Consider the following 26,056-nt stretch of genomic DNA (forward strand, 5'->3'; position numbering starts at 1 on the left):
GAGCCCCAGGCAGGGTGTATTCCTGCCTGAGCTCAGCCCCGCGGCGGTGACCTAGTGCGTTTTCTTGTTTTGCTGAATAATCTTGCGATAACTCAGGGAGGGTTTGGGGTCGAGCAGAAACCTCTTTTCCTCCTCAGCCGGCTGTTAGCCTGGGAAATCCGTCACGGTCCGTCTGGGTCTCCCAGCAGCAGCGATGCCCAGCGGGTGCTTCCCTGGGATCCGGCCTCGCAGGGAGCGGGGCTGGGCGACGTGGGGTGAGCAGCTGCGGAGGACTCACGGCCCAGGAATTTTCTCCCCCTCCCGTTACGCTGTAAACCCGTATCCTGTCCCGGGAGCGATGGCATCCCCCTCTCCCAGCTGACACCTCGCCTGTCGGCTGTGTCGGTGCGCGCCTTCGTCATTCAGCAGGATTTATGCTCGGCGGAAGGGAAGCAGGTCTGTCTGCGCTTGTCCCGGCGCCGCGTGAGTCACTCAATGGTTAAACACAGCTTTATCAGCTGGATGCGGGGAATTTCGCTTTCCAGCAGGACCGGAGGTGGGAGCCAGGGCTCCTGCTGACCCTGAGCAAACCCAGTGTGCAAGGAACGGGATTCTTCCCCCAGCGGTCCCACCTCCTGAGCAGCAACCGTCCCCCAGCACCGGCCACAAACGGGGGTGTCCACAGCCACGTCTGGGCTGCAAAAGCGAAGGGAGCCCATCGGCGGGGTCCGGCCGTGGGGGCTGTGCCCAGGGGGAGGACGGATGGACGAGGGTGCTGGGGTGGTGAGCGTGGCACTGGCAGGGGGCTGCTGGGGTGTGTGTGTGGGGCATTTCCAAATGAGCCGTTAGGGAGTGCTGGCATCTCAGGGCGTCCTTCCTCGTGGGGCTGGAGCCCAGGCTGGGGACACCGGGAGCTTCTCCGTGGGCTGTGGCCAGAGGCAACCAGTGGACGCACAAGCATGCTCAACACTCCCCCTTCCCTTCGTGCAGGTCCTCGGACGCTGCTCCTCTGCCTGCCTGGACAAGAGAAATTCCTGAAAAATCCTCCTCGGTGATGTGTGTCCTCTAGGCAAATCCCTACGGCTGGATCTCCAAAAGCTGCCTGCTCCTTTGATCCTGCTGCCTGCAAGAGGAGTAAAGCTGGGCTCGTGCCCGGCACGTGGCCGTCTTCCCTCCTGGACACTGCCCGTGCTCCGAGGGACACTGCCAGGCAGGAGCAACCCCCCCCCCGGCCATGCGGAGCGGGTTTGAAAGGCCGTGGAGATCCAGCGACGGAAAGCGGCGGAGATGCTGAAGGCAACACTGCAGCAGCGCTGCCTGCAAACCCAGCCCCACTGCCCCGCGCCCGGCCGGGCTCTGCAAAACCCCTGTGTCTGCGGGACGGCCCAGGGGGACGCCGAGGGGGACAACGGCTGCTGGCAGGAGAGGGGGAGCAGAGGGGGGCAGAGGTGTCACCCCCAGGATGCTCCTGCCTCCAAGACAGAAGAGGAGGGACAGAGGGGACTGCTGGGAGGGAAGGCAAGCGGGAGCTGTCGGCAGGAGCCCGGGGGGCTCAACAGGGATGCTCTGGTTGCCACATTGGATGGCAGTAGCCTGGCCTCGGCGGCTGAGCCCGCAGCGCCCCCAAAATGCCCCAGCTCTGCCCCAGAGCTGCCCCCCGCAGCAGCCAGCCCCACATCCGACCCCAGCCAGGAGTGGAAAGTGGTGAAGATCCAACGGGTCCTCATCGACCCTGCCGGCGAGCCGAGGAAAGCGGGTAAGAGAAACCCCCTTTGGCCACCATCCCGCATCCCGAAAAGCACTGCTGCGATCCCAGTGCCAGGGCTGCCACTGCCTGGCACAGCGGTGGGAACGCCCGGCTCTTCCCAGGGCAGGATCTCCGCTGGGTTAGAGGTCCCAGGCTCCCGGCTGAGTTGCTGGGACTATTTTAGCTTGAGATGATCTCTCTGGCCTTAAAAATAAGGAGGAATCTGTGGCTTTTTTCAGGAGGGGGATGGGAAGGCAGCGGGCGGGTTCCCGCAGTCTCAAGGAGATCAATGGAAGCCCGAGCAGGGCGGGCTTCCTGGCCATCACCCTGGCCTCGGGGCTCGGCGGGACCCTGCCAAGAAGGGGGTGATCAGGACCAGCTCCTGGGGCACTGCCTGGGATGGGGACATCTCTCCCCGGTCTGTCGGGGCAGGGATGGCCAAGCATTCGTTACGTGGCTTGGGGCCATCTCTCTTTCAGCTCCTGGTTTAAAAATTAAGCGCTTTATTTCAGGCCGGTTGGTTCCGACAATGCTCTCTGCCGTCGCCTCGCTTCACAGCCCAGCTTCACAGCCGGTCCCCCTCTGTGACTGTCCCTTCGGCCGCGGTGACACAAATACAGGCACATATCTCGGGTTTACCGCAGACCTCCCCACCCTGGGGAGATGCTCCCGCAGGGTCAGACCCATCCTCTTACAGGCATCGGACCCATTTTTAAACCCTGCTTCCACCCTTCTTTCTATTTCGCTCCTGCCCAGCTGTTATCTCAGCTGCCATGCGGCGCCGGGGCAGGTGTGTCACTGTCCCCATGGGATGGCGTTATCGGATGCTGCGGCTCCGCTCAGAGCCTGGTTTTCCCAAAGCAGCCCCAGTGATGGGGAGGGACGGGACCGGCTGGGGATGCTTGACAATGAACCTGGTGTGCAGAATCCGCCCCTTGACTTTTTTTGGGGTGTCAGCCGTCCTCAAAACCAGCGGCTCCCTGGATGGGATGAGGGCTGGGAAGCTCTGCCAAGCCCTTTTGGCTCAGCGCTGCCCCAGCAGCTCCCCGGCCGCACGGGCGTCGTGTTTCAGGGCCCAGCCACACAATCCGGGCGGACCCAAACAGTCCTCCCAGTCCTGCCTCTGCTCTGGGACGGCAGATCCGCGGCGGGGAAAGGTCAGCCCTGACTGTGTCCAGGCTCAGCATTTTCCTAACCCGCGCCGCCATCCAGCACTTTTGCTGCCAGCCTGGAATTTTAAAGTAACTCAACAGGTTTGTTGGAAAGAGTTTGTCTGTCCCGTTTCCTCCCCCTCCAAGTGAGATCACCACCAGCCACTGCCTGTGGGATCCGTCAGACTTTCCAGAGCCTCCGGGCAGGATGTCGCTGAGGGTCCTGAGCGCTGGCGGCGGTGCCGGGCCCTTGTGAAAAAACCTGCAGGTTTGCGAAGGAGAGGTTTGGTTCAGAGCAGGGACGGCGGCGGAGGGAGGGAGGGAAGGGCAGGTCCCTGTGCAGGAGGCATCGGGGCTGCCCTCGCGGCAGGGCGTTTGCGGGAGCATCCCCGGGAGCTGTCGGGGATTTGCTCCTCTTCTCCTTCGCTGGCTGGGGGTAAAATAACCCCCACCCACGCAGCTCCCGCAAGAGAAAGGGGTGCATCCATCCGCACCCAAAATCATGCAGGGGTGGCCTTGAGAGCTGGGAGCCAAGTGGGTGCCCCCCCTCCCTGCCTCAAGCGGTGCAGACCCACTCAGGCAGGTCCCCGGTGTCCCTTTGGTCCCCATCCAGCAGCCCAAGGCCAGGCTGGCTGCTCCCAAATATCCGGCACGGCGGCCCGAGCTGGTTGGCACCTCTCGGGGCAGGCTGAGGAGCGCAGGAGCCCCGGGTAGAGGCAGCGGCTGCGAGATGCAGGAGGCAGGACTGGTTTCTCTGTCTGGTGTGCAAATAAACGGAAGGTTTCGCTCCCTGGGGGCTGCCGAGCCAGCGCCAGTCTCCCTCAAAAACCAGAAAAGCACAAAAAAAAAAGCAAAGAAGGGCAGGAAGAAAGGAAATTAGAAAGGCAAAAAATAAGGCCAAGAGCTCATCCTGCGGTGTGGACGGGCGCGGGAAGGGGGTGAGGCTGGTCCCACTGGCAGCGGTGCCTGGGAGCTCCGCAGCCCCAGCTGCTGAGAGGTGATGCCGGCTCCCCAGGAATCATCCGGCTGTGGTTCCGCCATCACTGGGAGCCGACCGCCCCTGGCTAAGGGCTTTCCGTGCTCTTCCCAGAGGGTCCCCGGGGCGGTGACGCCGTTGCCCAGCTCCGAGTGCCCCAACTCTTTAGGCACTGGGGAAAGCGGCAGCAAGGGAGGGCCCTGCTTCCCTGCCAGGTGAGGTGCTGCAGGTCCCGGGCAGTGCTCGGGGGAGGGAAAGGGGGTGAGGGCTGGGGTAGGGGGGATGCGCAGGGCTGGGAAAGGGGTGTGCATGGCAGGGATAAAGGGGATGCCCCAGGGTGGAATATGGGGATGCACAGGGCTGGGAAAGGGGAATATGCAGGGCTAGATAAGGGGGATGCCCCAGGAAGGAATAAGGGGATGCACAGGGCTGGGAAAGGGGGATGTGCGTGGCAGGGATAAAGGGGATGCCCCAGGATGGAATAAGGGGATGCATAGGGCTGGGAAAGGGGGATGTGCATGGCAGGGATAAAGGGGATGTCCCAGGATGGAATAAGGGGATGCACAGGGCTGGGAAAGGGGGATGTGCGTGGCAGGGATAAAGGGGATGCCCCAGGATGGAATAAGGGGATGCATAGGGCTGGGAAAGGGGGATGTGCATGGCAGGGATAAAGGGGATGCCCCAGGATGGAATAAGGGGATGCACAGGGCTGGGAAAGGGGGATGTGCATGGCAGGGCAAGGGGGATGCATAGGACTGGACAAGGGGGATGCTCCAGGATGGAATAAGGGGATGCGCAGAGCTGGGTAAGGGGAATATGCAGGGCTAGATAAGGGGGATACCCCAGGAAGGAATAAGGGGATGCACAGGGCAGGGATACAGGAATGCCCCGGCCTGGCTAAGGGGGTGCCCCAGGCTTGGTAAGGGGGTGCCCGGCTGCTCTCACCCGCCGTGGGGCTCAGCGCCGACCCAGCCGGGACGGGAGGCGGCGGGGCAGGGCCGGCGGGGGCAGCCGGGGCGGCTGGCGGTGCCGCCGGGGAGGGGGGGACCCGTCCCGTCCGGTCGGTCGGGCGGGGCGGGCAGGGGCAGGGCCGGCGGGACCCATCACCCACCCCCCCGCCCCACGGCCCCGGCCCCCGCCCGCCGCCCCCCCCCCTCCGGGCCCGCTCCGAGGGCGGAGCTGCCGCAACTTTCCTGCCCGCCGCCTCCTCCCCGGTACAGTCGGGCTGCGAGGGGCGGCGGCGGCACCGGCACCGCGGGTAGGGCCAGGGCTGGGGGGGGCAGCGGGGCTGGGGCGGGGACCGGGGGGGGGGGCTGAGGGGGCAGCCGGCCGGGGGACCGGAGCAGGGACCGGGGGTCCGGGGGTGGGGGGGGAGATGGGAGCGCAGAGGGGGGTGGCAAGGGGGGGGCGCTGGGGTTTGGGGATGGCCGGGGGTGCCGGGGGCTGGCAGTGCACGGGAGGGTCCGGGGGTGTACGGGGATGTAGGGGGGCGCTCGCCCAGCATCCCCCGTAGGGTGCTGGTGGTGGGCGAAGGGCAGGCGAGTGGAGTTGCAGCTAGCCCCGGGGCGGGGGGGAGACAAGGGGTGAGTGGGGTTTCTCTCTATATAAATTAGCCGGGCGGGTGTCGGCTCCCTCTGCCCACACCCAGGGGTCCGGCATGGACTTGGGGGTCCCCCTCGGGGCTCAACAGGGTCTCACCACCCAGCTCTGCAGAGCGTCTTCCCAGGCAATGTCCCCTGTCCCCCTGTCCCCCCCCGCGGGGACGTGATCTCCCCTGGCCGTGCCACCCTGCGCTGGAGACACAAGGTCTGTCCCTGCGGCTTGGCAGCCAGCGGGATGGATCCCTTACCGGTTGTGCAAGGGACAGGCGAAGGCCCCGTTTCATCCCGCTCCCCTCCCTGCTCCGTCCGTCCGACGGGGACGAGCCGAGACAGATGACCTTTTCTCACCTCCGGCTCATGGCACCAGCCTGGCAGGGCTGCCACCGGTGCCCCGGCAGCCCGGGGCGTGTTGCGGCGAGTCCGAACACCGCCGGGCATCAGGGGGCTGTGACTCACTTACAGGGAGGGATGGGGTCCCCGTGGTACCCGGCCATGGGATGGGCTGGCTCTGCTGCGCTCCGGGCGGATGGATGGCAGGGCAGCCTGGAGGAGCTCTGCCCAGCTCCAGCCTCCTTTTGCAAAGCTAAAAGCTTAATTTTGGCCAGCTGGGGGAAGGTGCTGCCTCCACTTAGGTGGTAGCAGCAGCCTCTTCTTCCCCAGCGCGGATGCGCACAGGGCCGGGGCTGCTCGCTGCGTCCCCTCGGCTTGGCATGGCCCGGGAAAGCGGGGCACGGCAGCCAGTCCCTATTAAAGAGCAAAACCCCCCCTGGCCCCTTTTCCTCCTCCCCCGGCTGGCAGATGGCTGCACCAGGGCTTGCCGCTTGGAGACTTTGGGGCTGATTTTCGGCAGGATTAGGGTGCTGGGCAAGGCGGCGACACGGCTGCGAGCCCGGGAGGAGCATGGGGAGGCAAACAGCTCCAAATCCAGCAAAGCCCTTGTGAACAGAGCGCAGGGAAAAAACTTGCAAGCGCATCGAATTTTCTCGCTGTGCCAGATTTTGTCACTGGCAAAAGCGCCCGCGAGGAGAGGCCCAGCACGGTGCGCCCTGCCAGGCAGGCGAAGTTGCTCCCACCACGGCACCCACCGCTTGAGCCGGGGCTTTTTGGATGGGCAGGGCCAGCACGGATAAAAACTTCACGGAGGTTTTCTATCTGGGGTATAGGAGGGTTGGAAGGTGGGAACAAGGCAGAAAATTGTCGTATTTCCACCCATATGTTTCAATCGTCTCAGTTTCTAGCTAGCTTGACTGCCCGTCTGTGCTGCCCTCCTTGTTTTCCTAGCAGCAGATTATTTGGGATAACTCTGGGAGCTGGAGGGAAGCGCGGGCTTCAATGTGTGCGAGTTAGTGCGCATTGCAAAAAATCCTGCACAGCTGTAGCTGGGGCAAAAGGCCAGTTGGCTCCTCTGCCAAAAAAACCTGCTTACATTTCCTCGGTGTCCAAAGCCCTCGGTGTTTGGGTGAAAACACTGGATCCCGCCTCCCCAGCACCATCCGGCTGTCGATGTGCTTTCGGGTTCGTGGCAGGGAGGTGGCACGGCGGCAGCATGCGTCCCTCTGGAAAGACAGGCGTTTCTCTTGGTTTAATTCCGGGTTTGCCGGTGGGATTTTGCCAGCAAGAGGCAGCGTTTGGGTTGACCCGCCGCAGCCCAAGAAATGGTCAGAAAGGGGGAAAAGCAGCTGCGTGTTACGGATGGCGGCTGCTGCGCCGTGCAAAGATGGATTTGGGCTTGCTGGTCCGTGCTCTGGTGGCCCTGGGCAGCCCTGGGGCCGGCGGGTGGCCTGGTGGGACATCCCGAGCATCCTCCTGCGAGCTTGCCAAGGTGGGCTGCAGCGTCGGGATGGCCGAGCATCCAAACCCGGAGCAGGCTAGGGATAGATTTTGGAGTCACCTGCCAGCCTTGAGTCCAAGATTTCGCATGGCCTGTTGCATCCCACCGGCCCCATTGGGACTCCGGTACCTCTTGGCTTCTCCATACAAGGACTTCTCACCACCACCGTGCCTGGTGCTCACAGCCACCCAGACCTGCCAGGTGACAGCTTCCAAGCCGCTGGTTCTCTTGCTGTGACATCCCAGCCACGTCACGACCAGCGACTTCCACTGGATCTGTCAGCTCGGAGAGCCCTGGGGTGTCTCCCCTCCCTGCAGTCTGGGGCCAAATCCTCATCTCATTCCAGCTCTTGGAGTCCGTGTCAGGGCAGGGCAGGCCACAAGCAGGGTCTGATACATCCTTCACCGTCATTTGGGGTCGGATGGTGACTCCAGCCTTTGCTGGCTGGACTTCAGACGCTCTGCAGTAAAGCTGCGCGGGGCGACCCATCCTTTGCACGGAAAGCTGAGCTGGAAGGATTATTTTTCCGCCCCCCCCATCTGGCCAGGAGGGGAGAGCAACAAAAATGCCTTTCATCGCCCTCGTCATCCTCGCTCTGGAGGGAGAGCACAGTATGTGCTGCGGGAGGGATGACTGACAGCTCGGTAAGAAGCTGTTAAGCCCTTGCACTTGGGCGATGTTGCTGGAAGTCACCCCTGGAGCAACAGGAAGCCTATGGAGCAAGTGCCTGTATAAATATATAGATAGAGATCTATAGGCTCCTCTGGCCGAAGGTGCCGTGCGTTGCAGGGGGCTGGCTGCTCCTGTGCACCGGGGGGCCAGCAGTCCTGCAGGGCACAGGGAGCGTCTCCGTCCCCGGCATCCCTGCACCGCAGGGCTGGGGGCTGCCGGGGGGACCCTCCAGCACGGGGACACGGCAGCGGAGAGGGCTGGCGGGGCTGGATTCATTCTTCTTGGAAGAAACTGGGACATTTGGAGAGGTGAACCGTTTCCTTCCCGAAGGGCAGCATGGTGGCGAGCCGGTGTGCGGCGTGGGAAGGAAGGAAGGAAGAGTGGAAAAGCGCGAGAAGAGCCTGTCACCCTTCGGATTTTGGACTGGACTCCCATTAATGGGCGGAAGCCCGTTTCCAGTGCCGTAGGAGCCCCGGGCGTGGTCAGCCACGCATAGTTTTGCTTTTGCCTCCTCCCCGCACCGCTCAGGCTGCCTTCGGCCCCGCGCCCCTCCTCCTCCTCCTCCTCCTCCTCCTCCTCCTCCTCCTCCTCCTCCCCACCACCTGGACATTCTCAGCGGTTGAGCTCCCTCCCGGCTGCCTGGGGCCGGGGGGAAACCAGCAGCCAGAGCCCACCCGAGGCTCCGCGGCTGGCAGGGGATGGCGGGGAGGGATGAAGGGATGTTCCCTGCAGCTGGGAGGGGACAGAAGGGTGCAGGAGCCACCCCGGGTGACAAGGGTCCCTCCGGCCACCGCGGCAGATGGCTAACAGCTCTCACGCCGGGTCGAATAACCTCATCCTCCAGCTCAGACTGGAGGGGAGAGGGGAGGGAGGTGGTCCCTGCCCTTCGGCTGGGGATGGGGTGTCACCCCAGGTTGAGCGGTGATGAGCCCCATCTGCAACGGTGCCTGCAGAGCTGGGTTGCAGGGCCGCAGGGTCCGTCCGCCTGTCCGTCCGTCCATCCGCTGGGCTCTGTGTGGCTGTGCAAGCCGGGCGGCGTACAGGGGGGGTTCTCTGCAGATTCCTCTGGCTTGCTGGAGGCTTCGGTGCTCTCCATCCATGCGGTGAAAACTGGATGTGAAGAGCAATTACTACCTCCTCCCCCAGCCCCCATTATTCTCCTGAGGGATTCATTCCCAGCAGGCTGAGGTGGAGCAGCCCGGGAATGGCGGGTACCAGGTGGGCAGGGGCTGCTGGAAGCACGTAGGGGATGGGGGTGCGGAATGTGATGCTGGGAGCAGACGCCAGAGGGGAGATTTCAGGTGGGGGGGTTTCAGGTGAGGGGGGCTCCCACCCTGCAGCACCCCGTGGCCCGGCAGGATGCCCGTGCCCAGGGTGGCAGCGAGGGATGGGGATTCCTGGGGGCAAAATCCCGGGGGAAAAATCCCAACGCTGGTCCCGGCTATGCGGGAGCGTATCCGGCGGCTAGTCCAAGCAGGAACGGGCTGGCCAAGAGCTGAGTCATCCCTCCAGCGTGGAGGAGATCCCCCAAGGCCCCTCGGTTGCTGTTAAAAGGCAGTAGCAAGAGCGAGAGGCTGCAAAATGGCTCCGCCGAGAGCTCGGCTTCTTAGGCGGCCTCGGCCTCCGAGGAAGCAGGGATGCTCGGCTCGGAGCACGAATTTCACAGACATCTGGAGCCTGTGGCTTGTTTCTCAACGGCTCCTTGGCTGTATTTCTCCTCCGTTTCGGAGATAAAGGCGGCGAGGGTGACCCTGCGGAGCGGGAGCCGCGGTGCTGGCCGCCCTCCAGCCAGCCCGGCCGGAGGAAACCGCGGCTCCGCTCTGTGCCGCCGCCAAAGCAAATAGAAGTGGGGCGTTAAACAATGCCGGGCGCTAACTGGGGGAGACGTTGGCTGCCGGCGTTGCTGCTGTGGATGGGCTCCTTGTCTCCAGGAGAGAGTTTCCACTGGCATCTCTGCCTCCTCTCCCCCGTGGCCAGCCAAATCCCTCCCGTCCTGCAGCCCGAAGGCTTCATCCACCCTCCTCCTCCTCCTCCTCCTCCTCCTCTCCAGCCCCTCTGGGGAGGCAGGACCATCCTGTGTGCCTTGGCGGTGCTGAGGCCGGGGCAGGGAGTTGCTGGGAGCTGAGGGGAGGTGGGAGGGATGAAGGGGGAGGAAGAGGAGATGCCCAGCTCGCAGCAGCCCTCCTGCTTCGCCGTGGGCTCGCTGGAAGGATTTGGCTTAGTCATCCATCCCTTCCCTCGCTGGTAGGCTGAGCCACTGCTGAAAATATCCTGGAAGGCTCCCAAATGGCACAGAAGGCAAGAAAATGAGAAACACATGAAGGAAGGGATGGGAAAGGAAGAAGGGATGGGAAGGGAAGGGAAGAAGGGATGGGAAGGGAAGGGGAGCGGGTGCTGGCGGCACCCGGGGGAGTGGGGCTTGGGGACAGGCGGCCAGACCACCCGACTCCCTGCTGGGACTGGAGCAGGGACGCCCCATCACAGCCATCCCAGCAGCGCGTTTGGGGAGGGGGCTGATCCCTGGGTGGGTGCTGGGGTGATGCTGATGGCTCCGCACTGGTATCTGTCCCTCGGCAGGGCTGGGGACGCTGCCCTTCCCGCCGGCGCTTCAGGGCGAGCTCGTAGGAAATTGCTCACCCCGAGAAAATGCCTTCCTGGCAGCTCCGCATCCTTTTGGCCTTCGGGAAGGGCTGGTGCCCTGACCTTTTGGCCAGCGCACGAGAAGCCCAGCACCACTCCGGCCACTTGCTGCGGGGCTTTCCCCGGGCTTTTTAGCACTTTGCTTTTAGCGCTTGCGTAGGCTCTGAAGGCATGAGGTTGGCTCCTTGCTGTGGGCTGTGTCTGTGTCCGACGGGTCGGGATCTGCACAGCTTCTGTCGGCTGCTGCCATCTCGTGTTGCTCCATAAATCAGTCCCCAGCTGGGACTGGCCACCCGCCTTGCCATGAGGTTGTGGTGGGTGGCATCTCCCCGCTGATGCTGGGTTTGCTTTTCTGCCCACTCAGGGCTGACCGTGCCGGGATTTGGGGCAAGGGGACGGGGGACGCACGCTGGCCCCTTCCCTGCCCACTGCCTCTTCGAGCCGGGGGCCAAAACCATGCCAGCTGCAATGTGAGACCTGCCGAAGCCCTTGGAGAAATTCCTTTCCCATACGGTCACCGCGGTGGGATGGGAGGAAAGGTCCTGAGAGCCCCTGCGTGTCCCCTGGGCTTTGCCTTCTCTCCCCCCCGGTGTGCAGAGCTGCAGCTCAGCATCTCATCGGCTCCCCATCACCCCTAGACTGTGATATCCCCCCGCAGCGTCCCTCCTGCCTTCCCCCAGCTGCCGGGGAAGGGGTTGGGACGCCAAGGCATACCTGGAGGAAGGGCTGTCGGTCCTGGACGGGGAGGGCTGGGATCCCACACCCCCACTGAGCCCCCCTAACCCCCCTCTCCCCTCTGTCCAGGTCTCTCCCGCAGCGCCAGCCTCTCCGAGAAGGAGCTGAAGGAGGCGAAGGCGCGGAGCCGGAGGATCGCGGCGCAGCTCACCACGGCGCCTGGCCCCAGCTCCAAGGGCGTCCTGCTCTTCAACCGCCGCAAGCAGCGCGTCGACGGGCTCACTGGGGCCGGGCATGGCGGGGGGCTGCCGCTGAGCCCTGCACCCCAGCCTCGGCAAGCAGCCATGGAGGAGGGCGAGGGGCAGGGGACGAAGCCGGAGTCCGGCACTCTGGGAGAGGAGCTGCGGGCAAACGCCTCCCCGTGCCGGGAACCACCTGCTGAGGCCCAGCAGGTCCCGCTGAGCGTCTACCTGAAGGAGAACATGGCATCGGCCGCCACCAACGGCGTGCAGGAGCAGGCTGCCGGCGGGATGGAGAGCGGGGCGGGGGGGCTCGGGGATGCGGGAGCCCCTGCGGGGCCGAGCACGGTGGCTCTCGCTCTGCCGCAGAGCCCCGAGGAGGGGAAGAACGGCGAGGTGCCCGGCGAGGTGCCCTGTGCGCCAGTGGGCACGGCCACGGGGACGACACCCCTGGCCAGCCAGCAGCAGAACGGGGCGCGGGGCCGGCAGTACTATGAGGTCCATCTCACCCTGGCCAAGCCCAAGCCGGTGCAGAACCGGACGGCCAGACCCTTCGGCACCCAGGCATCCCCCACCAGCAGCCAGCCCACGGAGGGACCCCCAGCCACCGAGCTGCCCCCACCACCCACCTACGCGGAGACCCTGAGCAGCCCCCCGCCGCTCACCCGTGTCCGCTCGCCCCCCGCCTACTCGGCCCTGTACCCGCCCCGGGAGCAGAAGATGCTGCCGGGTCCCCCCCTGGGTTGCGGGGTGAGCGGACCGAACCCCCTGCCCAAAACAGGGATCCTGGAGGAGTCGGCCGCCCGGAGAGCCGGCAAAAAGTCCATGTTCACCTTCGTCGAGAAACCGAAGCTGGGCCCCAACCCCGATCTGCTGGACCTGGTGCAGAGCGCGGACAGCAGGAAGAAGCAGAAGGAGCAGGGGGAGCCCGGTGCCGAGGATGAGCCCTTCGCCCTTGGGGCTGAAGCCGCCAACTTTGTCCCCAACAGCACAGCCAGGGGCGGGCAGCACCTCCCGCCGGCCGACGATGCTCCGGCGTGGTCCTCCTGCCTCAAGTCCCCCACCATCCAGCCCAAGCCGAAGCCACAGCCCAGCCACAACCTCAGCGAAGCGAGAGGGAAGGGGGCCGAGCTCTTTGCCCGCCGGCAGTCCAGGATGGAGAAGTTCATCATCGAGGCTCCCTCCCAGCCCGAGCTGCTGCGGTCCCCATCACCCACCATGTCCCTGCCTCCCTCCTGGAAGTACGATGCCAATGCTTGCCTGTCACCCATGGTCTCCAGACGCCCTTCCAAGAGTCCCTCCAGGCCCTCCAAAACCCCCCCGGCATCTCTGTATGGCGGCAACCTGGTAGAGAATGAGGTCTCCCAGAAGGAGATAGAGATCTCCAAGCACCAGCCCTACCAGCTCCAGTCTTCGCTCTTCATCCTCTCCCCATCCAAGGGGCCAGGGAAGTCCATGCCCCGGGAGATGCCTCCACCCAGACCCTCCCTTCCTGATGCCTACCCCTACCCCCAGCAAACCTCCTGCCCGACCTCTCCGTTGCCTCCTTCCCCAGTATGGCATCCCACCGCCGTGCCCAGCGCCAGCCAGACCACCTCCAGCCCCTTCCCTGGTGCCACCGGGGCTCTGCCCCTGACTCACAGCAGCCGTGCCGGTCCCGGAGCCCCGACCGAGGCGCTGCTGGCCTCCCCGTGCCGCCTGCTGCCGCCCCGAGCGAAGGGGGGCTTCCAGGCACCCCGGCCCTCCTACTCCACCAGGAACGCCGGCATCGAGCCGCAGGTGTGGAAACCTTCTTTTTGCTACAAGTAGCGGTGGCGGAGAGAAAAACAGGGGGGTTTTAGGCTTCCCTGCACTGGCTGAGTCCTCCCTAACTGCTCATGGGTGTGCCAAAAGCCGAACCAACCACAAAAAGGGGGGGAAAAAAGAAAAAGAAATAGGAAAAAAGAAGTAGCTGGGATGCTGCAGTGCTGGGACCATGGGTGAGACAGGCGCTGCTGAGCCCCCAGTGCAATGGGAGGCGAGGGGTCCCGGGGAGGTGGCAGGAGTTGGGGGCATAAGAGCCCATGGGATCCCAAAGAGCCATCCGGAGCCTGCCTATCCTGTGGGACCGCCGGCACTTTCTCTCTTCTCTCGCCTGGAAGCTGTATGGAGCATCGCATCTCTGGCTCCTTCCTTTCCTCGCCTCCTGCCTTTCCAACTCTTGCAGCTGGCAGCTGCCAGCTCTGCCCGCTCGCCGTCTGTCCTGCCGGCTCCTATCGGCCTCCTACCAAAGCACACCCGGAGGGGACACACCGCCTTTCAGCCTCACTGTGCCTGCTCCTGTCTCTTTTGCTGCTCCTTCAGGATCTGTCCTCGTTTGTTTCCATGCCACGGAGGAGAGCCACATCCCTGGCGGAATGGCAGAGCCCCACGGTGCCGGGGACACTGTGGGGTCCCTGCCCTCCGGTGCCGGAGCTGGGGACGGGCAGCGCTGCTTGGCACGGCCGGGAGCGAGGGATGGCAGGCGATGGCAGGGCCAGCTGGGTGATGCTCAGCCTGATGCTCGTGGTCCAGCCGTGCCTCTGCCCATCTCTCCTGCCGCTCCCCCCGTGGTAACGAGTTGCCTTTTGACTGTGCTTTTATTTCTCCTGCGTTTTTCTTTCTTTCTTTTCCCCTCTTTCTGAATACACTCTGCGCTGTCAGACCTGGCTCTTCTCTTTCCTGCCGGCGTGGGAGCAGCTGCCGGGCGATGGACCCCCGAGCGGCGCAGGGGGGGGTCTCCGCGCATCACCTGGAGGGAGGATTTAGGAAGCTGCAAGTAGCGAGAGGTCCTGGGTGAGATTTTGGGCAAGGATGATTAATTGCAGGCTCAGCCTGCCCCAGCCTCCTTGGCTGGCGAGGGGTTTGCAGAGGCAAAGGCATTTTGGGGGAGCCCTTGCAGGGGGTGCAATGCATGAGGACGCATCCCTGGTTCCTGCAGGGCCGAGCCAGCACGGAGCTCCCCCCGGCACCAATCCTGCCCTTGTCCCTCTGCTCTGCCCCCTTTGTCATTCCCCCCCGAGCGGTGCCGGCACTAACCCGCTCTCTGTCCCCCTCCAGGAAAGGCGGCCGTCCCTCCCCGCCTCACCCACCTGGACCCCCCGGCTGGTGCGGCGCCCGGGCAGCCTGGACGGCTGGGCCAGCCCGGCCTCGGTGCCCGAGCTGGATGAGGGACCCCCCATGTCCCCTCCGTGGAGCGAGAGGTCCCTGTCGCCGCTGCGGCAGGACGCCGACCCACGGGCCAGCCGGCAGATGCAAGCGCGGCTCGCCAGGAACATCATCAACGCTGCTCGGAGAAAGAGCTCCTCTCCCAAAGCCGTGGGGCTGGAGGGCTCCCGGCCCTTCACCCCCATCCCCGCCGGCCCCCCCAGCCTGCCCCAGTCCCCCCGGCCGGTGCGGTCGGAGGGATCCAGAGCCCTGGCACCGCAGGCTGCCAGCAGCGTGCTGGGGAGCCTGGGCAGCCCCTCGCCCACCCACAAAAGCCCCCTGCGATCGCCCCGGGCAGACGGTCCCCAGTTTTGTGCCTCCCCCGGGATGTCCCGAGCCGCCTGGGCAGAGGGTCGCCGGCTGCTGCTGCCACCCGGCGCGTCCTCCTGCCCCATCCCCGGGCTGTCCCCCAGCCCCAGGAGCCCCCTGCCATCCCCCGTGGTGGGCGGGCGGTCCCCAGCCAAGCGCTGCACCTCCCGGTCCCCGACAGACTCGGACGTCTCCCTCGACTCCGAAGACTCGGGGGCCAAGAGCCCGGGCATCCACAGCTTCAACCTCTGCCCCCGGGGCTGGACCGGCAGCCTGCGGTTGAAACCGGGGGGGCTGCCCTCGGGGGCCCCCTGCACCTCCTAAACGAGCCAGCCCCGGCTGGGCCACCCTCTCCCCAGCCCCGCCAGCCCGGGCGATGCCACCCGCTGACCCTCCATTGGGAACACCCCAACCCTCGGGGCTGCGGTCCCCAAAAAACGGTGTCCCCGTTCCCCGGCGGAGTTGCCGTGGCCCCTCGGCGTGCCGGGGGGGTCAGGTGCCTGCTGCCTGCCCGCCATCCCATGGCCCCGCTCTATTTTTACCAGCCTAACCTTTCGGGGCAGGACTGCCTGGTCAGCAGGCAGCGCAGGCAGAGCAGGCAGCGGGGGGGGGGTGGGGTGGGGGGGAGCCAGCCCCCAGCACTGTCCCCTCCCTCCGCAGGCAGCCCCAGGCCACACAGCCAAGACGGGGACGGGCTCAGTGGTCCCCTGTCCCCAGCGCTGGGGTGTCACCCCGGGGTGTCACCGCAGCTCTGCTCTGCTGGGGTGGGCAGCGCCGGGTGGGTGCCGCAGCTGGGCACCCTCTTTCATCCTGTCCCAGCCTCCAGATACGGCTGGTTTCAATTGAAACCAGATTTTGGGGAGGAAAAGTTAATTTTTTCATTCCAGCCCCCCACTTCTTCATTGCTTTTATTTTACGTTTCTCAAAGGAATTCCCCTTAATCCTTCCGCCGTCACCAAAAAGAGAACCAAAGTTATTTATTGCCACGTCAAGGGGACCGTTTACAGGTGCCCTCCTGCCCTGCCCAGGCAAAGAGGGACAGCCCCATCCTGTCCCCTGTCACTGTCCCCATCCCCAGGCTCACCCCATCCTGTCCCCACCCCTGCGGGATGGAGGGACACACGGGGACCCGTGGGGGCTGTGGTGGCCAGGGCGGGTGGGAGGAGGTGGGGGGGCCGTGGGGGGGCTGAAGGAAGCGGTACGGGTTGCAGAGGGTTTGAAGGAGGTGTCGGTGCAGGAAGCGATGCTGACAGTGTCTTGGGGACAAGCCGGTGTCCCCATGGGGAGCCCTGCAAGGGGCTGGGGGGGCGGGCAGAGCCCCCCCCTGCCAGGGCAGCAGTGTCAGAGGGAGGTTTGGGGGGAGGGAAATGGGGAGAGGAGGGCGTCAGGGTGGACGCAGTCATGTGGCAGGGCCTGGGGAGAGCGGTAGGTGCCCGGGAGGGCAATGGGTCCCCAAAACACTTGTCCCCACCCAGGGGTGGGTAGGCGCCTGTTGGGGAGGCAGGACACCCTGCGGCAGTGACCGCAGCCCCCACGCAGGGGACACAGCCCCCACCCAGGGGACACAGCCTTGGTGCCTGACACCAGCACCGAGAAAGGAGGATGCGTTTGGGCTGCCGGGGCTCTGGCATGCTCCTTGTTCAGGGAACCCCCGTCACCCCTTCCCTCTCCCCAGGACACGCTGTCAGAGCCAGCCCATCCCTGTTCCCTGGGGTCCCCCTGCCCCGCAGCCTGCCCTTCCCGGGACACAGCCCCCCCCTGCTCCACCAGCCACCACAACCCGCCTTCACCACACAGCTGTACCCCCAGCTCGGAAATAAACTGCCGTTATCCCACCCAGCCTGACCTGCCTGGCTCCAATCCGTCCCTGAGGTGGCCTGGGCACGCGTGCCACATGGCCACCTCCTGCTGCTGCTGCATGGCCACCATCCCGGTCCCCAGGGGCCAGCCCTGCTCTGTGTCGGGGTGGTGGCATCCTGGTTCCCAGGGGCCAGCCCTGCTCCGTGCTGGGGTGATGGCGTCCCTGGTCCCCGAGGGCCAGCCCTGCTCTGTGCTGGGGTGACGGCGTCCCCGGTCCCCGAGGGCCAGCCCTGCTCCGTGCTGGGGTGACTGTGTCCCTGGTCCCCAAGGGTCAGCCCCGCTCCGCCCCCTTTCTCAGCCAGAAATAACTGCTGTCCCGCGGCCGGACCTTGGCATCTGGGCTGGAGCCCAGCACGGGTCAGGGCGAGCGGCTGGGAGCCCGGGGGTGCCGCGGAGGGCCAGCCAGGACCACCGAGCGGCTGGTGGCCACAGCTTGGCTCCAGCCCCATCCCCAGCCGCAGCAGGAGAGCATCTTCGGTCCCCGGCGTCCGGGGCGTCCCCTGGCCAGGTCAAGGAGGTGAGGTCCAACGCTGGGCTCAGCAGCTGGGTGGGTGCTTGGGGACGTCCCAGTCTTGGTGGTGGGGATGTCCCCACCGTGGGGGTCAGGGTATGGTCTCCCCGAGGGTTTTGAGGGAAGGACGGGGCGCGGATCCCACGCTGGCCGTGCGGATGGTCGGTGTTGGACTCAGCTGGCAGGGAGCTGCGTGCCAGGCACCCGCGGCCCCGCGGGGACCCCCTGCTCTGCAGGGCTGTTAGGGGAAGCTGCACAGCACCAGCCCCAGCCCAGGGAGACCAGGTGCACCAAACAGGGCCGAGCCACCACCCTGCTCCTCGCACTTACTGAGCCGAACGCCCCAGCAGCACCGGGGGGGTTCAGACCAGGGCTGGTCTCATCTCCAGCCACCTCCCCGCAAAGGAGCAGCCTAGACCAGCAGCCCCACAGCCCGTCTCGCCGCTGGCCGGGCTCGCCAGCTCCCCGGCAGGGTCAGGGTTACATCTCCTGCACCCTCGGGGCCAGCGGCTGAAAATAGCTCTGCTAAAGAGGAGGTGGCGGTGGGGTGGCAGCCAGGGCCCCCGCTCGTCCCGCAGGCTGTGGGGGCTGCTCGCAGGGGGCTCAGGATGCCAGAACACCGGCTTGCTGTGGGCAAGGACAGAGCTGGGGACATTTTTTGCCCTAAAGAAAGGCAGGGAGGAAAGATGACAAGCAGGGGCTGAGCGGTGGCGCGCTTTGGACATTTCCTTACATCTGTCGAAGGGAATGGAGAGCAGCGTGAGGATGATGCTGGCCACAGGAGGTGTTCAGGGACGATGGTGGCCAGGGGAGGTGGCTCAGGGATGATGCTGTCTGGGGGAGATGCTCAGCCAAAGCCTGGTCTCTCCCCATGGCACTCCTGGGGCTGACACGTCCCCAGGCTTGGTGTCACCCCAGGGCTGCCTCTCTCTTCCAGCCGGGCAGGATCTCTCCCCCTCCCACCTAACTGCCCCAGGAGCACGGAAGCAAGTGATGACCATCATGAGACCGGGCCCTGAAGACGGTAAGGGGAGGTGCTGGGGGGTGCCACCGGTCCCGGGGCAGTGCCCGCCCTGCCGAGGGGCCAGACCTACCGCTGGTTGTGGCCACTGTCCCCGCTGCCTGGGGCTTCTCTGCCTGCTTTCTTGGTCCCCTCTTGCACTACAGCCCCGATCATGCGCAGCAATCGTGTGCCAAAGGCTGGAGGGGACCATGCACGGGGGCAGGAGAGGCTGTTTGAGCCTCTGGAGCTGAGATAACTCCCCGACAATTCCCCCCACCAAGGAAACGCAGCTCCAGGCGTGGGGGCATGGCTGAGCTGTGACAGGGACACTGGCAGGGGCCTCAGCTGTGTCTCTGCTCTCCCCCACCCTCCCCAGCACCCCGGCTGGACCTGGGCAAGAAGATGAGCGTGCCCCAGGACCTGATGATGGAGGAGCTCTCCCTGCGGAACAACCGCGGCTCTCAGCTCTTCCAGCAGCGCCAGAAGCGGGTGCAGCGCTTCGTCTACGAGCATCCCAGCGGCTACAGGCAGGTGGGTCTGTGGCTCGTCCCTGGCTCCGGGCGGGACGGCCCTTCCCTGGCTCTTGCAGCCCTTGCAGGGAAGCGATTCCTGGCGGGGCTGGGGGTCTCTCAGCAGGGCAGCCACGCTCAGCCGCCCGCTACGCCCAGATGAAGGGAGGGGAGAGGCGGCTTGGTGGGCTGGGCATGGAGGTGGGCAAGCATCACATCCAACATCCACCGAAGAGCAAGGGTGCCGGTCCCCTTCTGCACCCACCAACCCCGCTCCTCACCTCCCGCAGCTCCAAGGGACGGGTGGCTCACACCGCCCCGAGAAAGGTGACCCGGAGGGGACAGCAAACGAGTGGACGGTGAGTAGGTGGAGGAAGCTCTGAAGTGCTTTGGACAGCTTCCCAAGTCCTGACTGGGGCAGGGGGAGGTCCCGGCACCCGCTGACTGTCCCCTCCGCAGGCAGGGGAGGATGCCGGGGGCCAGCAGAGTTATCACTCCGAGCTCCACGTGGCAGCGTCGCCCCAGGGTGGCCCCCCCGAAGTGCCCAAGAAGACGGAGAAAGTCTTGCAGATGAGCAAAGTCCTCAACCCCGATGCTCTGGCCCCAGGTAAACGCCACCTACACCCCAAAGCCGGCACCGTTGTAGTCTCAGTAATGTGGGGCTCTTCGAGCTGCTGCCTGCTGAGGGGTCCTCCCCAAAACCCTCCCCCAGAATTGTTATATATATGAATAGATAACATATTTATGCTATATACACATAATCCTGCCCCCAGCAGCAGGTCCTCCGTGGCCATGCAAAGGCAGGGCTGTTCCCAGCCTCCCCTTCCCTGCTCGGGACGTTGTCCCAGCCCAGCTGTGGCCACAGCAGCCCACGCCATCTCTCCCCCACCCAGGATACTCGGGCCCCCTCAAAGAAGTCCCCCCGGAGAAGTTCAACGCCACCGCCATCCCCAAGGGCTACCGCTCCCCGTGGCAGGCGCTCCTCGGCGACAAGGACAACGCTGTGCATGGCAAAAACCAGCCGCCCGTGAGACCCACTCCGTGGGACTTCAGGAGCTTCAACAGGTAATGCTGGCCGAGGAGCAGGCACCACCAGCCTGTCCATCCCTTGGCCAAACCTTTCAGCCTCAAGAAGCACCTACCATTCTGCCAGGGAAATCAATGGTCCGTGCCCTCTGTTACGCAGCACAGGGGAGCAGCAAGGGCTCAGGTTGCTCTGCCGCTGATCAGGAGCTCTTCCGTGGCTCCTCTGCAAAGGTCCCTGCCTCCAGCAGCTCCCCAGATCCCCTCTCAGCTCCACCACTGGCCTACGCAGGCTTTAGCAGCTTGACCTCACTGGGTAACCTCGGGAATGAAATTTGGGAGGACTAATTCTCACGCACGTGGTCCTGGAGAAGGAATCGTTGCTGTTCCCAGCCGGGCTTAGCTCTGGACTGGGTGGAGGAATGGCACAAACAGTGCCAAGTCTCTCTCCTAATTTCCTTAAGGTATCCAAGCAGCTGCTGGAAGCAGTGGGGGTGTAAGGTTAATCTTCCCACAAAGTGCTAAGAGGTCACCAGATTCCTTCCAAACATGTGCTTGAGATGGAAGTCTCAAGACAGGGGAGTTTCTGGTGGCTCAGCCTGGCAAGCTCCATGCCCTGCGGCTGCTTCCAACGGAGCGTGGCTGCCGTGCCTCCTCGCACCTCCAAATGGCACTGGGGTCGAGGTTGGGACCCAGGAGCAGAGAACACTGGGGAAAATCTCCTTTCTGGGAAGGTGCTTGGTGGGTATCCAGGAGACAGAGATCTGGTGGTAACAAAGCACCAGCAGCCCAAGGTAGAATAACGAGAACTGAACTTTCAAGATGGACATCATCCCAGGGAACCTGCAAACCAAGGTCCTGGTTCTCCTCCTCACGGAAAGCCTCTTCCGTGAGGATGAAAGTACATTAGCCTTGGTGGCCTGGCCAAAATCACCTTCCAGTAGGCAAGCTCCCATTGGAGATCTCTTCTGGGACACAGCACCGCTCCCTGTCAAACCATCTACCCCTGTGCTGGGCCTCCGGAGATGGCAGCTTTCCGGAGCCTGCCCCGACGTTGGATTTGAGTCACGGGGGACATGACTGCTGGGCTTTGAGCTGTGGGGAACCACAACCCCTTCGCTTTCCGAAGGGCGACGATCAGCCCAGCTGCTGGTGGAGCCGAGATGACGCTGCCGCCATTCCTTCGCCGCTCTCCTCTCCCCCAGCCCTGGGGCTTTGCCGTGGGGCGTAGCACAAGGCTGCAGCACGCTCAGCCCCCTCGTGTTTCCCCTCCCACACCAGTGAAAGCGTGGCAGCCCACTGGTTTGCACTGGCGTGGGGCTGAGGGAGAGAGGGAAGAAGGGATGGGGTTACCAGAAGGGACAAGGACCGTGGGGAAGCCAAGGGGCCGCCTCAGCGATTCCCTCAGGTTCTCCTTCCCAGCCACTCAGCCATCCTGAGCTTTCCGGGAGCAGTAACATCCGAGGAGGTGCCGGAGGGGGAGAACAAGGAGCTGCTGCAGACGCTTGGCTCTTTTCTGTCAACATTGAGCCATGTTCCTGCCTCGGCGTTTATTTACGGACAGGGACTGAAGCAAGGGCATGTTTCCGAATAATGCTTTACCCCGTACCATTTCTCCCCTCTCGCACGCTGCCTTTCTATTTAAAGTCTTGAACTGTTATTTAATACAGACGGATGCTAATTTAACACCAAGCCTCTCGCCACCTCCTCTAATTCTTCACTGAGGCACGAAGATTCAGAGAGCCAATCTGCTTTTCACTGGGCTTTTCATGATCTTCCAAGCTGTTGGCTTTTAAATCGACTTCTCAGTTCATCAAATACCAAACTGCGGAAAAACAAGCTTTTTTGGAACAAATCGGCTAGCGAGAAGCCAGCGGTCTTGCCTAAAGCTAGGTGAATCCCAGCACAGCTCACATGGGTCACAGGGCAAGGGCAAGCTCACCGTCTCAACAGCAGCTGCGTTAAAGCAGATATCGATTTATTCCCAACTTTAAAGGTTCAGGCTGTGATGCAAAGCCCTTCGGCCACCTTGCTAAGGTGCGCTGCCTTAGGAGAGAGTGAAACCCGAGCTTTGAAAAGGACCGTCTATTTCCCAGAAGGGAGAAAGTTTCTGGAACAAACCTCCCTCATTTACATTTCCCCCCCTTTATTTCTCCTCTGTTGCAAAACGGTGCCATGTGTTACTCATGTTCGCGCAGCGCTTCCCAAAGCAAACATTCCCAGCTATGCCTCATTGATAGCTCAGCCTCCACGGGCTGCTCCAAAACCAACATTCTTGGCTCTTCGGGGGCTGGCACTCTCTTCCCCGGTCCATTTCCACATTTCTCCAGGAAGGGATGACAGCTCTTGCCCCCGCAGTGCTCCTCCTGTTAGTCATAGCTCAAGAGAAGCTGTCCCAAAAGGCAGGCTGGAGCCAGGGCCAGGAGAAAGACGTTTGCCTGCACATGTGCTAGAGCGATCAGGAGGCAGCACCGTCAGCCTCAACCCTCTGCAGAACACATTCACTGTGGCCGAGTCACTTTCTAAAGACCAGGGGGTTTGTCACCGTCACCTGCTCTCTTAACCTAACCCCTTTCACGCGCCGAACGCCTCTGCTGCTGTTGGCAGAGCCCACCGAAAGAGACTACGGCAAAGGTAGGAACGGGCTTCCTCCCTCCCCTGCACGGCCACTGGCACTCAAACACCAAACCCCGCTCCCCGGGCCTGCCAAAGCTTGGGTTGAAGTTGGCTGTGTGATTCCGTTCAGGAGAAGCACCTCGCGGGGCTTGCAGAGGCTCCAACAGCATCCCGGGGAGGAAGAGGAGGGTTGTCATTTGCTACAGGCATTGCTAGGCTGCTGCTGGGCTCAGTTAGTAAATCCAGACCTGCTTTTTCACAGAATGGTGGGGCTTGGAAGGGACCTCTGGAGATCACCCAGTCCAGCCCCCTGCCAGAGCAGGGTCACCCAGAGCAGGTGGCACAGGAACGCGTCCAGGCGGGTTTGGAATGTCTCCAGAGTTGGAGACTCCCCCACCTCTCTGGGCAGCCTGTGCCAGGGCTCTGCCACCCTCAAAGGAAAGAAGCTCCTCCTCGTGTTTAGGTGGAACTTCCTATGCTCAAGTTTGTGCCCGTTACCTCTTGTCCTGTCCCCGGGCACCACTGAGAAGAGCCTGGCCCCATGCTCCTGACACCCGCCCTTCAAGTATTTATAAGCATGGATAAGATCCCCCCTCAGTCTTCTCTTCTCCAGACTTTTCAGACCCAAGTCCCTCAGTCTTTCTTCATAAGAGAGGTGTTCCAGTCCCCTAATCCTCTTCGTAGCCCTTTACAACATGCCCACGCTCTCCTCCCGCCGTGCTAAATCTGCTGCTTCTCCCGCCGCAGGACTCCCGCCCCCTTCGACAGAGCACTGGTCAGCGACCTGTTCTCGGCGCCTACCACCGAGCTGGACAACCTGAGCGCTCTGGAGGTGATCTCCTACAGACCCAACTTCAACAGAACGCCGCAAGGCTGGGTGCGGATTCTGCCGGAGAGCGATGAGCTGTAGGCGGCCGCGCGCTCCCTTCCCCATCGCCACGGATGCTTTTCTCGCCAGACTCAAACATACTTCGCACGGTAGGGGAGAGTGTTCTTTGCGAAAGCTAAGCTAGTGGTCGCGGGTTGTCATCCTCTCCAGCGGGATTTGAACAAGCTCAAGTCTGGGACCATTTGGAATTCCCCTCCTACCAGCCATTGTCACAAGGGTGTTTAGCGCTAAGCTAACCAGCCAAGCCCTCCTCGTTAATCCAAGCAGATCACTGTGAACTCCCGGACAAAGCATGCCGTACAGCCTGTCCTCGTGGAAAATGGCAGGACTCACCAAGCTGTCTCGCTGCTTCTTCACCGGCACGCAAGACCTGCTCCGACAGCTGGTGCCTTTGGAGAGAAATTCCACCTTCAGGACAACTCTACATCTGTCATTCCGGTCAGGACAGTGAGAGGAGGTGATAATTGAAGAGCAGCAGCAAAACAAGTTACCAGAGGGACTGGCGCGTTAAAAGCACTTACCTTGGGCCTGGCTGGACAACAGAAACAAGTGAGGAGCTGGAAATCTGCCTGTTCACCAACACAGCACAACCAGGATAGATGGGAGAGGAACATTGGGAATTGGAAACTTGTGCCCCGTTTTCCACAAGCTACTGGCTAGCACTTGGCAGCTGTTATTTTCCCCTTCCTACTGCTATTTGCATGCCTTGCTTAAACACCGAAGCCCTTTGATGGACTTACGCCAGATGCGCTTCATACAGTTGGTCGATAAGGATCAGGCCCTGCCTGGACCCTCCGCACTGCAGAATTGCGCCCGTCTGAGGATCCTGATGGGGTATTCCGGCAACTTCAGCATCAGCGGGAAGGAAAAGCGGCGCAGCCATGACTCCGGAGCAAGCGCAGGCTTCCCCCTGAACGCAAAAATCAGCAGCGAGGATTCAGCTACACGAAGGTTTTCAGCAGTGACACACAGCAGGACACGCCGCTAACAACAGGCTATCGGACAGTCGTCAGAACATCTGGAAAACCCCACTAACCGCTAACAAAAACTCTAACTTAACACCGGCTTTCTACAATTGCTTTTGTCAGGTTCTTAACGCTACCCTTACTTCATCTTGCAAAAGCAGGCGCATCAGGATAAAAGTTTCTTTTTCCACCGCCGCGGTTGAATCGGGCAAGTAAATTTTGTGGTTAAAGTGCAGTTAACAGCCGCCTCGCTTGTGAAGTGTATTTGTAATGCCGTGCGGACTGATGCGCAGAGGAAATCCCACACAGGGATGCTGCTGCCGCAACACCCCATTCAGGCAGGAAACTTCCATTGCTCTGTTCTTCCCCCAGAAGCAGGAGGGGACAAGCAAATGGAAAGAGAAAAGGTCTGTTCCGTAAACGTTAAGAATCTACGATGATTCCAAACCCTTCTCCCTCCTCGTTGTCCATCAGTTGAAGAACCCGTGTACCCCAGGGACCTGGCTAGACATAATAAATAAATTGCGATAATGTAAAGCCTGCTGGCATTCGAGATCTGTCTGCTCAGCGCTCACGGCCCTGCCTGCAGAGATGCGGGGCCAGAGCCGTGGCACACGCTGCAGCCCTCCCACGTCCCCAGCAGCCCTCTGCCCGTCCTCCAACAGCGCCCTGGGGCAGCTCGGACCTGACAAACTCACCACCTGCGCCCAGATCATACAGGACACCACTCGGAACTGAGTGGACCCGCTGTCACTGCCAGCTCCGCACCTCGGCTTTGGCAGCAGCCAAATAAAAATCGAAGTTCTCGGCCACTCTGCTCCAGGAAGCAGGCTCTAAGCAAAGTGTTGAAAATTTCAAATATTTTAATGTGTTTTTTTGAAAAACAAGCAAATGAGGCTTCAGAGCAAGTCCCGTCATGTTTTGCTTTACAGAAAGATGTCCACAGATCCATTGCGTGAAAGCAGCCGACGCACAGATAAAACTTAAAATCCTCCAGCCCCACATACACACGTTACACAGCGCAGGCTCCGTGCAGGACACGGGTGCTCCTGGGCAACCACTAGAGCTGGAGCACAGAAAGAGAAGTTTCACCTCTTACCAAAGCAGGACAAAGCGGGATCCATCTCCCAGCTTAAGAGGAGACTGTATCCACAGGCCACGAAAGCCCCAGTCATGCTCCAAATATACCCCGGAGAAGCTTGCAGCCGCGCCGCGTCCCCCCGCTGCAGCTGTCAGCAACACAAGCCCAGCCTCGGGGGGCCACGGGGGGCTGTCACCGGGCTAAAACAGGCAACCGCTAAACTGTCACCCCACATCACGCTGCACTACCCACGGTCTGCTTGCAAGAACTAACACTTCTCTTGCTCAGGACATGCAGGATCAGAGGTGAAGCATCAAAAAAGGTTTTGTTGGTTTTTTTAAGCGAGATGTCAGGAAAAAGGAAGGAGGAAAATTCTGTAACAATAGGAAGGCAAAGCCATGGGTTTGGCACATCTGATAAGCTTGTTTTTCAGCTTGGTTTAATACCTCATTAGAATAATAAGTCATTACCCGTCAGACAGAAGAGTCTCTGATTACATTAAAATAGTCCACAGCATTCAGATTGAGGATATCAAATGGGCTTGAAAAGGGTTT

General features: G+C 62.7%; 2 protein-coding genes across 2 annotated transcripts; both read left to right on the plus strand.

The window, feature by feature from the left end:
• Positions 1-980: 980 nt before the first annotated feature.
• On the plus strand, positions 981-15,372 carry SYNPO (synaptopodin). Its single transcript, XM_063349303.1, has 3 exons — positions 981-1,735; positions 11,402-13,290; positions 14,590-15,372. The coding sequence occupies exons 1-3, from the start codon at positions 1,267-1,269 to the stop codon at positions 15,367-15,369; spliced, it is 3,138 nt and encodes a 1,045-aa protein (XP_063205373.1). The 5' UTR covers positions 981-1,266; the 3' UTR covers positions 15,370-15,372.
• Positions 15,373-16,938: 1,566 nt separating this feature from the next.
• On the plus strand, positions 16,939-25,976 carry MYOZ3 (myozenin 3). The gene is made up of 8 exons (XM_063349304.1): positions 16,939-17,066; positions 17,162-17,422; positions 18,354-18,440; positions 18,796-18,950; positions 19,219-19,287; positions 19,388-19,535; positions 19,822-19,993; positions 23,315-25,976. The coding sequence occupies exons 1-8, from the start codon at positions 16,940-16,942 to the stop codon at positions 23,475-23,477; spliced, it is 1,182 nt and encodes a 393-aa protein (XP_063205374.1). The 5' UTR covers position 16,939; the 3' UTR covers positions 23,478-25,976.
• Positions 25,977-26,056: the final 80 nt, after the last annotated feature.

Source organism: Chroicocephalus ridibundus, chromosome 11 (genome assembly GCF_963924245.1).
Source record: "Chroicocephalus ridibundus chromosome 11, bChrRid1.1, whole genome shotgun sequence".
Taxonomy (NCBI): Eukaryota; Metazoa; Chordata; class Aves; order Charadriiformes; family Laridae; genus Chroicocephalus; species Chroicocephalus ridibundus.